Source organism: Anas acuta, chromosome W (assembly GCF_963932015.1).
Source record: "Anas acuta chromosome W, bAnaAcu1.1, whole genome shotgun sequence".
Lineage (NCBI taxonomy): Eukaryota > Metazoa > Chordata > Aves > Anseriformes > Anatidae > Anas > Anas acuta.
In genome coordinates, this window is record NC_089016.1 from 29,219,073 (window position 1) to 29,234,700 (window position 15,628).

The window sequence follows — 15,628 nt, forward strand, 5'->3', positions numbered from 1 at the left end:
GACTACGCAGTGATACAGATTTAAAAAGTGCCTCACAAGGAATGTTTTTCTATACAATCCCAATTTTCTGTTTGGAGAAAATATCTATGCTAACAGAAAGTTAACTTGGTATTAACATAAATCTCCCAAGCCAGAAAAGAACCACCCTACTGTGTTCAAGGAAGGAATGCCAATTAGGACAGGATTTAAGCTTTAGTGGGATTTATGGTAATTAGAAATGTAACAAATTTAACTTTACAAAGAAATTAATTATGCCAATTAAAACACTTAGCATGTTTGACTGGGAATTTATACAGTATTATATGTATACGGTGCTGATCAATGCCCGATTTATTAAAATTACTTAAGGCCTGCTTCCAAGAAAATGTACTAAAGTGGTACAGGAATTCCAATTAAGATGCAAAATTGATATTTGCAATAAACATTTCCTTATCAAGACCCAGAGACGGGAAAAATGCCCAATAAAAGCAATAAGGAATTCATGTTCAGGTGGGGTGCACAAGCGTATTTATCCCTGTAACTGCACAGCTTGTGAGAGTCTGCCTGTGAAACAAGGTCGGTATTTTCTAATATTAAAAAATAAAACAAAACAACAATTTCAAAACACTCGAGAATTCTGTGCCAAACAGCTTGTACCAGCACGCCATTTGTGACAAATCTGCAAGTTTTGATCCTCTGCTTGTTTGAGGCGGGAGGGAAAAGGAAGTTTTCAAAATGGGTGAAATTATTCCTGTCTGAGAAATACCTGCATTTGGTGCGAACAGGGATCCAAAGTCCCTTCAGTCTTGTAACAGATAGCTTTGGATTTTTCTTTTTAGACAGCTGTGAACAAGCCATCTATATTTTACTTATATTTAACATTTTGAACTCTCTAAACAAGTGTAAGCTACATTATGTCTTCTGTTTCTAAAGATAAGCCAGTGCAGTTTTTAGGTTTAAAATGGAACAAAGGAAGAGCCACAGTTACCAGAATGACAAAATTAAACTTGGCAAAAGTAATGAATTTTATTTACAAATACATGTATGAGGATTACAACAGAAACACACTAGTGAAACTCCATCTCAACAAAAGCAATGATTTATTGGTAATGGCATTAAATGAAACAGATTGACAGTCTCTGGCTATGGTCAAGCAATTATCCAGGAGTAGTAGATAAAAGTGAAGATCTCGTTTGATTGCAATAAGGCTTTCCAGTGTCTCGCATCCTAGTGGCTCTCTCCTTTTTTGCCAACTACCTGATAAGAGAAAACAACAGAAAGAAACAATGAACATTTTAACCAAAGACATGTCCCCATTTTTTTTTTAAATTAGCATCAAAATAAATGCAACATTTTCAACTAAATTAGTGCATTTAAGCATGCGTTGTAGCACTTGCAGAAGCTCTGAATCCCTCTAAAGAACTAAGAGGGACACAAGACACAAGAAACTTATCTTTAGTATTAATACAAATAGCAAAACACCGGTCTCACTTGAGAAGAGTTAGAAGACAGTAACTGCAACATAACAGACCACGTTTAACAATGTTATATACCAAGCATTCAACCTTAATATGCTATATAAAGTAATACAGCAAAAAGAGAACCACTGGGTGCTCCCATGATAAGTTTGTTCATTTCCCTTGGTATGCACTTCACTGAGAACATTTACCTTATAATGCAGTTCAAACCTGAGGAGAAATCTGGATGTCATCTGATTTTCAGTCTGTCAAAACATTATTCCTTACCAGGGCAACTTCTACTCTCCAATTGTGCAAACTCCACCAGGAATCAGAGTCATCTCAGTACTTCTCATTTCAGAACAGATTACCGCTGCCACCAGACTTTGGCAGCCAACAGCAAGTGCAAGACCAGCACTCTACATACTGCCATGCAAGCTTACAGGTCGCACAGTTCATAACAGAAGGGTTTTCAGTCCCCTTCATTAAGATAACTGAATGCAAGATCCAGAGAGCAGAAAACAATGTGATTCTGGGCACTTTTCTGAAAAGATTCAAATTAGTTCCAGTGCTCTTGCAGATCCTAGAAAACACCCATTTATAAGTCAAACAAAATTAAAAGATAATAAATCTTAAAAAGTTTGGGCTTAACAACTGCAAGAGACCGTGGGCAAGGCAACAATTCCCAACTCGTTGCCATCTAACCAAAGCAGCACTTACAGACCTGACGTAGTTTTGTCAGGATAAGCATTTTGAGGATCTCTATTAACGGAATATAGAATTCCCAATTACTAACACTGAAAACCAAGGAGTTAAAATCTTTTCTGTACTCTGACTCATATAGCAAATATGTTAATGATTAATTACCTCTGCAATCAGGTGACAATATACCACATGGGATTCAATAGAGAAATACAGAGCTGTGGGACATGACCCATGGCAAACCAAAACCAATACACCCACAGCTCTGAACCATGAATTCTCATGGACTCACGGAAATTCTCTCTGATCCTGCCCCCCCACTTCTAGGAGGAAGATTTTTTTGGGGGGAGGTAAACTATTCTTTTGGTGAGCTGAGTTGTAACCATCACAAGGTAGCTGAAATCTACAAAAAGCCCTTTTAAAGGCCCCTTTCATCTCCAAGGAACCTTTGACCAGGAAAGTATCACCAAGCTGTAAATTCAACTTAATGATTAAGGAAAATTCCACTTGACAACATGAGGAAAAAAAAAGGAAAGAAAGAAAAAAAATCAGAAAACCAGTCACTAACATTAAGATCCAATTAATCAAGTTAAAAAAAAAAAGTTAAACTAGTCAAGAAGCAGTATTTATTCTTTGTGTTTCCAAGACAAACTGTGTTTAGACACAGATTAAGCAAAGAAGAAAAAAAAGAGAGAAAAAGAAAAAATGCAGTTGAAAGATTAAAGATTAGATGTTAGCAAGTGTGTAACTCCAACGAAAAATATTGCTGTACCAGTCTGAAGTTGAAATTGACAACTCGCCCATGTGTATTATCTGTGAAAATTAATCATGCTGATATGGAGATTTTGTCATCACAGCTCAAAGAAACCCATTTTCTGACCACCCCACTCTACCTTCCCAAGAAGAAAATGGACATAGGAACTTAAATCAGGCAATCATCATTATTCTTTTATCTGTAACAGATCCATTTTCCTTCCGTTGACAAACAGTGGCCATCTAGTGCACTTTAAGATACTGCTTACAGCCTGAGATTCCCATGTAATAAGAGAACGTTTTGAAGCAGGCTTTTCTGATACCATTTTCCTAACCACAGCCTGACAGCAATAAAAAAAAAAAATCCTGTGTGGCCCATTACAAACGGTACAATGGGAAACTATCACTGAGCCTTGTGGAGCAGAAGTGGGCATTTTTGTGTGCATAGTTTTGTTTTCAGTTCATAAAGAAGAGGTCAGACAACTGATGTGTTGCTGTTGGAGTACCCTGACGAGGCCACCTTTGTACAAACACTCACCAGCTCCTGTGTCTGCCTTCAGGAGGTTCCCTAGAGCCAAGTGGGGGACAGTAACGGGTACTTGGCAGCCCCCACTGGCTTGCATGCTACTTACTGAAGGGTCACACCAAAGAACACTAGATTGTACTAAGATTAAAAAGCCAAGTCTTGCTACAGCATTTCACAAACTACATTTCAAACAGCTTTTACAAAATGCAATACAGGCTGAAAAATGAGTTACAGAAAAAAAAAAATTAAAAGTATTACATGTTATGCTTTAAAAATGTCAAGTTTGGGATAAAAAGAACAGAAATTTTGAAAGACTGAAAGAGAAGTGCTTAAAATAAGATTTGGATGGAGGAAAAAAAAGAAAAAGATGAGTTGATGCATCAGAAGGTAGAGAAGGCTGTTCCTGATTGCAGAAGGCGCAGAGATGGCTCTTGCATCAGTGCTGAGATTGTGGAAAGGGTGAAAGAGATGCTAGATGAGCAGAGGGAGCAAGGAAGGGAGTAGTGCCACACCACATCAATCTTATTATTACTTTTTAATTTCTTCTGCATTTTTAGTTCTTTAGAAATGGGAAGTTAAGCTGAAAAACAAACAAACAAAATGTTACAAGGAAAACAGCAGCAACAGAGAGAGCAAATAAGTAGTTCCAGAACGCCTTGGTTCAGGAGGGGGCCAAAAAAAATCCCACCACCTGTCCACATCCCCCAGCCTCAAAACTGAGCAGCAATCTTTTATTTCTTAGTACCAGAAGTGAACAAGAACTATATTGACATTAAGTTGCACCATCTTAAAAAAAGAGTTTACAAGTTCACCACCTGATTCACAGGAATCTACCTAAGACTAAGCTATCAATCACTAGTTACAAAAGCACAGCACCTACACCTTTACCCAACACTTTAGCTGTCTATCCCGTGAATTAGCTTGACTGAGAAGCAAGTTTGGAAGCAAACTTGACGTGTAAGCTACTACATCTCAAATGAAATCTCAAATCAAGTCTCTACCACAGTAGCTTGCATAGCTTAAATGAAGCCTTAAATCAGACCACATGTGGCCAAGAGCAGCGGTAATTCTAGTGTTAAGGACAGTTCTTTTAACAAAGGCATACCTTTAAGGCATGCTTTTCAAAAACTACTTCTCAATGTCAAATGTGCATGGGAAGGGGATATTTACCACAAATCTTTTGCTGTTTGGGCGCCCTTAATTTAAGCAGAGCAAAGAATCTCAGCTCTCTCCTCTCTCTTCTCTGTGCTTAACCCAGTTAAGATCTACATTTTTCCCCCCTTATGTTCCCCTTTCCTGTCACACCAGACTTCCCTCCTCCCCAGAGGTTAAAAGGAGCAGGATACACACAATATACCACAGCAAGTTGGAAATAACTTTTTTATAATCCAACTTTATTCACCAAATGCTACCTACACGTATGTCAAAACTAACTTAAGGCCGAGATCCCTACTGAAGGGCCTGCTTAACTTCACCTGCTTCGTACTCCTCGGCACTGCTTCTCAGAGTAGGTGAGCTGCAGGTTTGCATTTGGCAGTATAAGTTCTGGAAACAATACTTCATTTATATTAAACACAAACTGTCTTGCTGATCAAGAAGAGGTGATTTTTCCTGCAGCCCTGCTGGTGTTAGCAGAGCACCGCAAGCAAACACAAGTTTTCCTTGGCTGTCTGAAGGACAGGGCTGCTTCAGTTATGCATCTTAATACCTGTGTGCTGAGCAACGAGCTGCTACAGCTGAGCATTCATCCACATCCCACCGCAACTGGGTATCAAAATACATCTGCCTGATCCTCTGCAGAAGTCATTGAAACCAGTGTTTTGTTTTAGATTTTGAAATGGAACACATCTACAATCATCTGAGCAGCAACGTGATGAATCATAAAACCCCTAACTGGAATCACACTCATGCCTGCTTTTTAATTGCAGCCCTTCAGATAACATTTTACTGATTCTTACAAACGCTTCTCAGAAATATAGGGAAAAAAGCATTCCCCCATCTCATTAATCATGCTGCAATACTACTTCTATCATGACTAGAAGAGAAATATCAACAGAACAGGCAGACTGAGAGAAGGAAGTCAGATAGTTGAGAGCAGTGAGGAGTAGGGTGGGTAACTACTGAAGGAGATGAAAAGAAAAATAAGGTTTCCCAGTTAATCTACATGCCTGAATATAATTAATGCCCAACACTATATTAAGGTTTCATAGCTGACAGGATCAGTGGAAGAGAGGAAACAAAAGTTAGAATTCCTAAGAGCTCTGTAACTCTGACAGACTACACATCCCATTTAGCATGATAAAATATTTTAACAGCCTAATATTAAAACTACATGTTCAGGAAGCAAAATAGGACTGAGAGGATTAGCTACCTCACGAGCTAACAAAGCAAGCTCTTCTACTCATGGTAGTTCTGATCAGTTCCTTAACGTCCTGATGTTACCAGTCATCAGTACCACACCTGTAAGGTGTGAGGCAGGTTTACCTCTTGTGGGTTTGTGCTCCCCTCCCCTTCCAGTTAAACATAAGTCACAAATCACACTCCCTGAGAGTGCAAACATTCACCGGTGAACTTCAATGAAACCAAAATTTTAACTAACATGGTATTTGCCAGGCTATATAGCAGCTTCCAAGCACCTACACTACACCTAGAGCAGAGAGAGACTGACAAATCCCCTCTACGTACAGTGCACAGATGAGACCCACACTACTTTAAACTTCTTTATGGGGTTGGGCGTGTACTTAGAGCCATAAACCAGCCCAGGCTGGAAGGGACCTCGTGAGATCACCAGCTTCAAGCCTTCACGGGAAAAGCGTGCTTAGATGAGGTTATCTAGCACCTTGTCCAATCGCATCTTCAAAACCTCCAGTAAGGGGGTTTCCACCACACCCCTGGAACAGTTGTTCCAGGGATTAATTGGTCTCACTTTCAAAAAAGAATCTTGTATCAAGACAAAACCTCTTTCAGAGCAGCTTGTATTCTCTATGTATCATCAGTTACCAAAAAAATCAAATCACTATCTGAACATTCAGATGGTCAGGTTTAAAGAGTGCATTTGTTTGAAAACAAACTCTCAGTACTTTAGAAAGCAAAACTAATTTACAGAGTTTACAGAGAAATGAAACTGAGACTATTATCAGATACTGAAAATATCAGTGTTAAGAGTGCTATCCTATCCTCTTCCCCAAAATACAGAGAAGTAACACAGATAACTCATGTTATGTTAAACAGTAATGACAATTCATTGCAGGGTAATGCCCTATTATCGTAAGTAGTTGGAAAAAAAAAAAACTGTACAAAAAACCCTCAACCATGTAAACAGATTTTAAATAAAGCAACCTATTTCTAGTATTGGATGAACCAGAAGTGCTCCATTAGAAACATCTCAATTAGGTATCCAGTTAATTTTAGTATATTAGAGCAACTTTTTCAGTGACTTCACATTTCAGTGGAAGACAGCAAAACCTGTTAACTGATTAACTTTATTATTTGCAAAGTTATTAAGTTTTAAATGTAAAAGTTAAGATCATTTTTAACATAAAAACTCAAAGTATGTGAAGTATGACAACCATTAGCATTTTTAGCCTTCTGGAGTTATAGGCAGTTTGTATAATAAATTCTGTGGTGCTTTCAATGTTATCGGTCACCTAGACAGAAGTTCGTAGGCAGGGTTACAACAGCAAATGTCTTCCTAAACAAGCTAAGTTTTAAAGCAGTTTACTAATTTACTTTAAAAAGATATTAAATTTTGAAGAAAAAACATAAGTAGGTTTAAGGTTTCAATACTTTCAAACCCATTTCACATTCTCAAAAAAAAATCAAAACAATTGAGAATGCCTTATTGCTCAGCATTGTGGGTCTAAAGTCATACCGTAACAAGTTGTTCACTTCTTCCTTTAGTTTTAAAAAGAGCAGCTATGTTTAATGTAATGGCCACTTTGTGACCAAAATCTTTTTTGGATCTGAATTTTACATAACATTGCCCACTGGATAGAATCTATGAAGTCCTTCACCAAAGCAGAAGTCCAATCAGTCACAAGGAGGCTCCATTTCATATACAGGCTTGCTTCTCTACTTCCTGAACACCATCAGAATGCAAGTTTCTAAATCAAGGTATAAAACTCACAGCTGTTAAGAAACAATGCCTATAACACACGTAATTTGAAAGTCCCTTGTGTTTTAAATAGTTGGTGTGTACATTATTACCCGTATTTGTGTTGGTTTTTTTTTTGGTTGTTGTTTGCTTTTACAAAGCTGATGAACAAGAACTTACAGGCAAGACCAAAGATCAGTATCTGTAAGATAAAGCTACATGTTTTGTTTGGGAGGCCAAATCTACCTTAAGTTGTGGAATTGTAACAACCACCAAGCATTTGTTCAGTCAACCTGTTTTTGAGAACATTTAGAACATTCATAAGTGCTTTTAAGAAAGAAGACTCACTCGCTTGAAGTCATTCATATTTGTTGCTTGGACTGGAGTTCCAATAAATGTGAAGTACGTAATTCTTGTTGTCTCTTCATCACCATGATTGGATTGGACAAACAACTAAAAAAAAAAATCCCAGAAGACAAGAGCTAAGGTAAACAGTCCATCCCTGAATTAATACATAAAACGTTAGCCTCCCAAGATTTTTGAACCACCCCAGTGAACACCTTCTGCAATTATAAAGGCTCTGTTACCCTCTAGAAAAGACTCTGTCCTCTTATTTCAAATGATGATTATATAGAATGCTATTATTTTCCCAGCAGTTTGTTTAAAAACCCATGGAGCTTGGATATTTCTTGCTTCCTCTTCCAATCTGAGACCACACTCAGCAACTGAAATGCACTGAAATATTCAATCAACTGTGAGACCATAACTTGCAAACACAGAACTCAGACCGTGAAAAGCATTTCCTTGGAACAGAATTCAGGGGTTACATTAGATGAGCAGTTCAATGCAATATTGCAGGAAATGGGGCTAATGCAGACCCAGGGTAATAATGTCAAGAAGAATGCAATTCCAGCATCAGCTTTGTCATGGTGGATATTGCACTAAAACCCATATATAAAATGGGAGAGGAAGAACTGCACCTGCATTTAAGAGTCACAAAAACCTTACATGGAATTTGTGGAAAGTCTCTTACAGCAAGAGGGTTAGAGAGCTCATTAAAAGACAAAGGTGATTTGATTACAGCATTTAAGAACACTTAAGAGGACCGGGTATTGGGTTTTAAGTATCAAGCACTTCACTTGATACTTACAAGTCTGTCATTTTTGCAATCAGGCTACTGATAAACTGGATTTCTTACCTTCTAAACTCCCCAAACGAAGACAAGATGCCTTTCAAGAAGGTGTGTTAGTAAAAGACAAGTTGTGTTAAGCAGCGTACTAGCTCATAGAATGGAAGGGACCACGAAGATCACCTAATTCCAACTCCCCTACCATGGGCAGGGACATCTCCCACTAGAAGATACTTCTTCATAATATCAAAATCTTCCCTTTTTTCAACCTCTCATGAACAGATGAAAACGAACCTCATCACACATACAAGGTCAGAGACATCACGTGCATACGGCCTCGCCTGACCTTAAATTTCAGAAATCCTTTGAGCATTAACCTACAGTATGCAATCAGTGGAGAGCAACTAAGAACACCTGCGGTCAAATCAACAAATGTCACAGTGCTTGAGAACTCTAAGTTTTCAGGCTGCACAGAGCTCAGAGCAGAAGCTTTACTTACAGTTACACTGTTAACATTCTGAAATTTAACATAGCGAAGCTGGATAATGCCATCTTCTTTAATATCATCTGGTGTTAGCTCCAGGGCCTGAGTTGGTTCACTTCTCTCTGCCTCTTCAAAATCCATAGATCGAGGAAGGTTGATAAAGATTTTTATATACTTTGGACCTTGTCCTGTGTTAAGATATGGAATTGGGATTCAGATCATTATATATGTTCTCAAAATGCTACTAAAGAAGCCCTTGCTTATCACAGCATCTAGGTACAGCTCAAGTTGCACTACTTGCCTACATTTCAGTGACGGAATTCCATACGAGAAATCCAATGAAATGTCTAAAAAGAATTGGGTTTGGGTTATGTCATACCTGAGTATTTTCTGTAATTGCATGAGATAAATCAATTAGCATAAAAATTAAAATATACCGTTCACTAGCTCTTACGTTTAATTCTTGAAAAGAATGTAGGTTCTTCTTATAGCATGTCAAAATACAATAAATATTTATATTTGTGTCATACCATGCACGACAACAGCATAATATTACTGTGAGATCAATCTGTTATTTATTTACACCAAATTTACTGAAGCTGCTATGGGAGTCACAGAAGGCAAGAGGTTCTAGGGACAAGCATCATTTTTTGAAATTTAAGCTAAACATGGGTAAAGCTTAAATTCTAAGGATACGATTAAACAGACATTTCACTCACCATTATCTGGCCCCTGAAGTTTCATAGAATAAAGTTTGACCGGTTGACTAAAAGCTACAGTAATAAGCAGCTGTGGAGGAGAAAGTTGTTGTTAATTACTGTTTTCTTCATCCTTCTAAACAAACATAGTGCAACAATTAACTAGAAGTCTGAGCTTGTAACTTAAAATCAAGTACTTACATTCTCTATATTCCACACGTGCACTAGTCTGCCACTAGTCATCAGTAAATGTCAGTCTGCTTGGAATTTCCCCCACAAATGGATAGAAAACCAAATGCTACAATGATCTCTGTATACCAATTTTGCTTCCATCCACCTACCATATCCCACTCTTCCTTATACCACTATAGTGATATCAAGCAATCAAGATCTTTAAAAAATGCTTGCAGACCAGACATCATTGAAAGCATCTCACTTAAGAAAAACATTTACTGTACCTGCTCATCGCAGTCTGATTCCAAGTAGGTAGAGTCTTTACGTAAACAATTATCAAATCCGTGCTCATCGCTTTCATTAAGACATTCACAGCCGGCTTTATTGATAAATGGCATTAAATCCATCTGAAAGGAAAAAGAAAAGCATTACTGAGCGCATTAAATCTGCCGTGAACTTATCTGAGATTAGCAGACACTGGAATGAATGAAATTCCCCATTCAACACATTAAGAAACAGAACGCAGAAAACCTCAGGGCTTTTTTTTTTTTTTTAAACAAAAAAGATAAAATTAAAAATGCTGTAGCACTCAGATGTATCCCATTCAGAATTCAGTGTTTTCCCACTCAAAGTACCACTCCCAGCACACAAGTTTACCATATTGAGAATAAGCTATTGGGCACGGGGAGAATTTTTCAGACATGCTTTTGATTAACTTCACCTGGCTACAAATACACTGACATTAGACTGGAGCTATGATTAAGTTAGCAGATAAAACAGAAACGGCTTTCCCATCCAAAATAGTTCTCCCTTCTCCATATACTAAACTAACCCAAGTGCAACTGAAGCACAGTAAGCCACTTTTAAATATATATATATATAGCTTCATGATATAAACGAAATCCAAGCACAGGCTGCTGAGAGAATACAAATCACTGCTGGTCGCTTCTCCTAACTATGCTATTCCAAACAAAATAAACAAATAATGCACCTGCCTGCCCTTCCCCTTCCAGGCCCCCTCTGCCTGCCTGCAACATCCAAATGAAGACCCAGCCTGCATCCTGCATGCTCAGTAGATGCGAGGTAAGAAAGGAGGCACACAGCTGTGCAAGAGGAGAAGGATGCATTCCTGGAGCAGCTGGCAGTCCAGTTTGGGTCAACTATATTCTAAAACTGCATTCCAGCCTACTGCTAATAAGTCAAACAAAATTCCTGCTTGGCTCATACAGTCCTGAATGCGCTCAGGGTCTTACCCCCATGAAGTAAGATCTCCTAACAAGATTAACTTTTAATAGAAGATGCCATCTCCATCTCAAAACAAATATAACTTTGGAGCTGCATGCTAACCTCACATTTTGCTCTTGCTACTTGAATGATTTTCAGTGTGTCTTGGGCTGCAATCTAACAAGCTGAACCTTTGTCCTGTGACATTCCAGTACCTCTACGCAGGATTTCACAGTAATTATAGATGTGAGTGTTGACATATAAAGTGAAGTGCAATGCATACTGTACAACAGTTAACAAGTAGCTGAACTGCTAGAAATTCAAGTGACCTGTGCCCCTGAAGCTTCTTAAATGAGAAACATTCAGCTGGATTTGCATCCTCCTCACATGCCTGATAGAATATGGCTAGCTATGAATTTCAAATAGTTACCCTCCAAAGAAACCTGGCTTTGCATTTGACATCATTTTGACTTCTACAGACACTCATCACAGCTAAGCTGAGCGTATTTTGAGCATATTAGATTTGCTAATGCAAAGTAATGTGCACGCTACAGAAGCAGCACATAACTAAGTCACATGTCACAGTTCAGCGCTGTGGTGTATTGTATTTCACCTAACTGGGTTCATACTCCTGGCAGAACAATAGACAACCTCGTTTAAGGAGTAACCCTACACCAAGGATTGCTTGGAGAAAACCACCTAAGATGACAGCTCTAGGAAAGTGTTTTGTCACATTAGAGTTCTCATTTACATGTGTTTGGTAGTACAGCTGTCAGATCAGCTTGTGATTTGAAACACACAATTGCTTGAGGTAACAGGAAAACACGCCGAACACGGTGAAAATAATTTCCTGAGAGCACTGAGTATTTCTAAGGGGGTGGGTGTGTTATTGAGCGATTTTGATTTTTCTAGAAGACACGTACAAGTCACAGTGATAAATTCAAAAATACAGATTTTTAAGTTATTAGAAAAATAAGTTTCTCCTCGTGTTATTTAGATGTCAGGTTTAAAAAACTATCTAGATTAAGAATATATATTTACAAGTGTTGACTTTTCTTTTTTAACTTGTGATCTACTTAGTTTGTTATCCATGAAAGCTGATCAGCGATTACTGCAGTTGTGCTTAGTACCCCTACAGAAGCAAAATGGTATTCATTAAGCATTAAAAGGAAAGTTCCTCCAGCAAAGGGTTTTAGTTTGTTTTTTAAAGAGATAAGAAAGAATATTTAAGAAATGGTGGTGCACAAGGAAGAAAAAAGGAAATCCATGAACAACAAATCCACCTAGCAACACATGAACAACAGTATTTAAGGACCAGCTAGAGTAATTTTTCAAAGTTTTTGACAGCTATGTCTAACGATGTATTTTTTCCATGGAAGACTTTACACTTGAAAAAGCGTTTTGGGAAAACAGATTGTGATGTCTGAGAAGGGGTAAGAAAAAGAATACACAGCTGTAGCAAAGTCTTCATAAAATGTGAAATTCATTATTTTAATCACTAAGGGCTATGCCTAGAGATTTTTCTTGGAACATTTTCCAATTCTGTTACATGCACATATTTAGTAAGTACAGTTAATTTTTTGAATTTTGTCTGAAAAAGGAAACCCAGACGGGTGATCTTTCTAAAGCTACGGGAAGCCTGTAGTTTTGCCTAAAGTAGCATTGTTTGACGAGAATATGTTTAGAAAGGAACACATTTTCAACAGGTTCAAGTTGTGCAAGTATTAGAAAGAGACTTAAGAGATGCATACATATCCTTTTGGAATATCTGTATCTTCATTGTTTCCAGGATCATTCTCCAGGTGCTGCTTAATTTTTTCTTCTAAACCTACAGCATCTGCTCCTTGATATTGGTCGATTCGCACTTTGTTTCGAAAAAACAGAAACGTCGGTGTTGCTGATATATTATTGGTAGCAGCTGTTCCCTAGAATGCATAAATTAGTTAAGCATTACCTAACAGACCATTACCAATATCAGTCAGAAGTGTTGTTTTCAGCTAGATGGCAACGCACACAACACATTGATCAAGATACATTAGCCCCCCCAAAATCACAAACAGTATTTGCTATTTTACAAACATCTCCAACTTGAACAACCATTTTAAATTCATTTAAGTTCTTCAGATCCTCCTAATCCTTCATACATTTAGGTGGTCTCTGAATGGATTTCATGTTGTCAGTAGATTTGTTGGCATGCCATGAAAGTCATACTATTTGCTTGCTCTCAAAGGCAGAAGCCTGCTTCATTTAACACTTCACAATTCTTTACACTTGTATTTCTTCCCTTTCTCAAGACACTTTCATGCACATCCTGGAAGTTGCCATTCTAGAAGATGATTTCCATTTGATTTCTACCTGTATGTATGTTATGCACCCATAGCAGCTTCCCCAAAGCTTTCCATAATTAAGTGTCATTTGCAAAGCATTGATACATCTTCATTCATCTCTCTCCCACTTTCATTTGCAGTAACCCAAGAAACTTCCTTTCAACACACCCTTGTTAGTTTTTGTTAACAACCCTTAAGTCAATCAACAGCTCATCACCAGTTTATTACTGAATAAAATGAGGAATATAATTATTGCAGAATTTGTTCTGAAAGACTTGCTCTTCCTAATTCATACTGGTGTTCTCTCATTTTAAACTGTATTATTTAAGTAGCACAGGCAGCAGAAACTGTTAAACCATTTGTGCAACACTTGAATGAAAGGTAACACAGCGGCAGTTGCAAGAATACATTTTGAAATAAAAGTATGGTTCATTCACATCTCTGTGCATAAGTTACTTGTTATTTACCAACCACAAGAATGGATACTCTTACTGTAACATTTGAACAGCTTTCCTTCAGTTTCTCATTTACTCTATTTAATCTTCTTTTTCTCTCGCTAAAGAAAAAGTTTTTGAATACCAACCTGGCACTGATGCACATCCACTTCCAAAAAAGTTGCCTGGGGATATTTGTTACTCAGCGCATTGAATGCTGGGGCTATCCTTAAACAAGGGCCACATCTGTAAAAACAAAAAAAATCAATGATTATTGTTTTGCTTTGTTTGTAAGATACCTGCCCCACACAGACTTAGCGCATTCACGTTCTTACTGCATCCTTGGTTCATGTTAAAATAACCTTCCTACCTGGCTGACAGATGGCGAGCAATCCTGCTGATACAATTAAGAATGACATTTAGAAACACATCACGAAGTGTTAATTCCCACTTCCTCAGACAGTTTCAGTGTCACATGATTAGCTGCACCTATTAATTAAAACAAACTTTGTATTTTCCATCTAATCTGTTTAGCTCCAGCACCTTTTGCTGCAGAGTAAAATACTCCGAAGTAAGGGGACTTCTGTGGGCGCAAAGACTTAACTGCTTCTCCTGATGCAGTGAAACATGCTCTTAGTAGAAAGTTAGTACTAGTGATTCCTGTAGCTGTGAAAAATGTCTACAGTGAAATCTCTGTGTGGGACTTGAAATATTTAACAGTATATTAAATCCTTAGGAGGAATCAGAGGATTGTTACTGTGATAAACTTCATTGACTGTAACTGCAGCCAGCTACCACCAACGTAGCTCTATGGGCTTGGCTGAAAACACATATTTGTTAATGATAATACATTTGTTAAGGATAATACATACAGGAAGCGCACAGGCACAGCTACTCTGACAAAGCAGTGTCCTTACAACAAGTGAAGCTGTAGAAGGAGCAATTAAAAAGCAGAACAGGGCAAGACTCCCATAGCAGCGTATCAACATATATCCGAAGCAGAGCCCCGCAGTGCCGGTGTGGCTCTGCAGACACGCGGGGCGCTGAGGCAGCCCTGCCGGGCCCCCCCGCCGGGCCCCGTGTGGCGCTGAGGGCCGGGCCGTGAGGCGCCGCGGGGCCGTGAGGAGGCCGCGGGGCGCCGGCAGCGCGCAGCGGGCGGGCTCCCCAGGCGGCCGGTGAGCCGGGCAGCCCCCCTCCCTCCCGGCCGCCCCGCACTCACCCCCGCATGGTGAACTTGACGACGGCGAGGCGGGAGCCGGCGGCGCTGAGCTCGGGCTGGAACTCGGCGTCGTTGCCGATCGCCTTCACGCCCCCCATGGCGGGCGGCGGCCCCGGACCGCGATCTGCAGCGTCACGGCGCGCCCGGCATGCACCGCGCGCAGCGCGCACGCGCGGCACGCCCCGCCCTGCCCTGCCGGGAGGGGCCGCCGCCATTTTAGCTTGGGGCAGGCGCGAAGCGGGGGCGGCCATCTTGGTTTAGGGCAGAGCTGAGGGAGCCCGGTGCCCCAGCTGGGATGTACAGCCCCGGGGGGGCACAGACACAGCCCTCCGCCCCATGGGGCTGCACCCATGGGTGCCAGCACCTGTAGGACCCACCCGCCAGCATATGTGGAGCAGGAGGGCACCGCAACCCACTGCTCCCCAGCCT

The 15,628-nt window shown here is 39.5% G+C and overlaps 1 protein-coding gene across 3 annotated transcripts; it reads right to left on the reverse strand.

Moving 5' to 3' along the window:
- Positions 1-980: 980 nt before the first annotated feature.
- On the reverse strand, positions 981-15,363 carry TXNL1 (thioredoxin like 1). Of its 3 annotated transcripts, XM_068664900.1 has the most exons (9): positions 15,200-15,363; positions 14,130-14,226; positions 12,971-13,144; positions 10,280-10,402; positions 9,843-9,912; positions 9,139-9,311; positions 7,859-7,963; positions 2,911-2,951; positions 981-1,236 (listed from the first exon to the last, which is right to left on the reverse strand). In XM_068664900.1, exons 1-9 carry the CDS (start codon positions 15,295-15,297, stop codon positions 1,233-1,235), a joined length of 885 nt encoding a protein of 294 aa, XP_068521001.1. In that variant the 5' UTR covers positions 15,298-15,363; the 3' UTR covers positions 981-1,232. The 3 variants fall into 3 exon arrangements, with proteins under 3 accessions (XP_068521001.1, XP_068521002.1, XP_068521003.1); XM_068664901.1 differs by lacking the exon at positions 2,911-2,951 and having other exon boundaries at positions 15,200-15,361; XM_068664902.1 differs by lacking the exons at positions 981-1,236; positions 2,911-2,951 and adding an exon at positions 3,562-3,997.
- Positions 15,364-15,628: the final 265 nt, after the last annotated feature.

What these genes read in the sequence shown, in the direction of transcription:
- TXNL1 (XM_068664900.1), bottom strand. Translation starts at nt 15,297, where the DNA reads ATGGGGGGCGTGAAGGCGATCGGCAACGACGCCGAGTTCCAGCCCGAG. An exon ending in CAGATATTCCAAAAGGATAT is followed by an intron (nt 10,403 to 12,970) that starts GTATGCATCTCT and finishes TTTTCCTTTCAG; the next exon opens with ATGGATTTAATGCCATTTAT. An exon ending in ATATGAATGACTTCAAGCGA is followed by an intron (nt 2,952 to 7,858) that starts GTGAGTCTTCTT and finishes TAATTTTCACAG; the next exon opens with ATAATACACATGGGCGAGTT.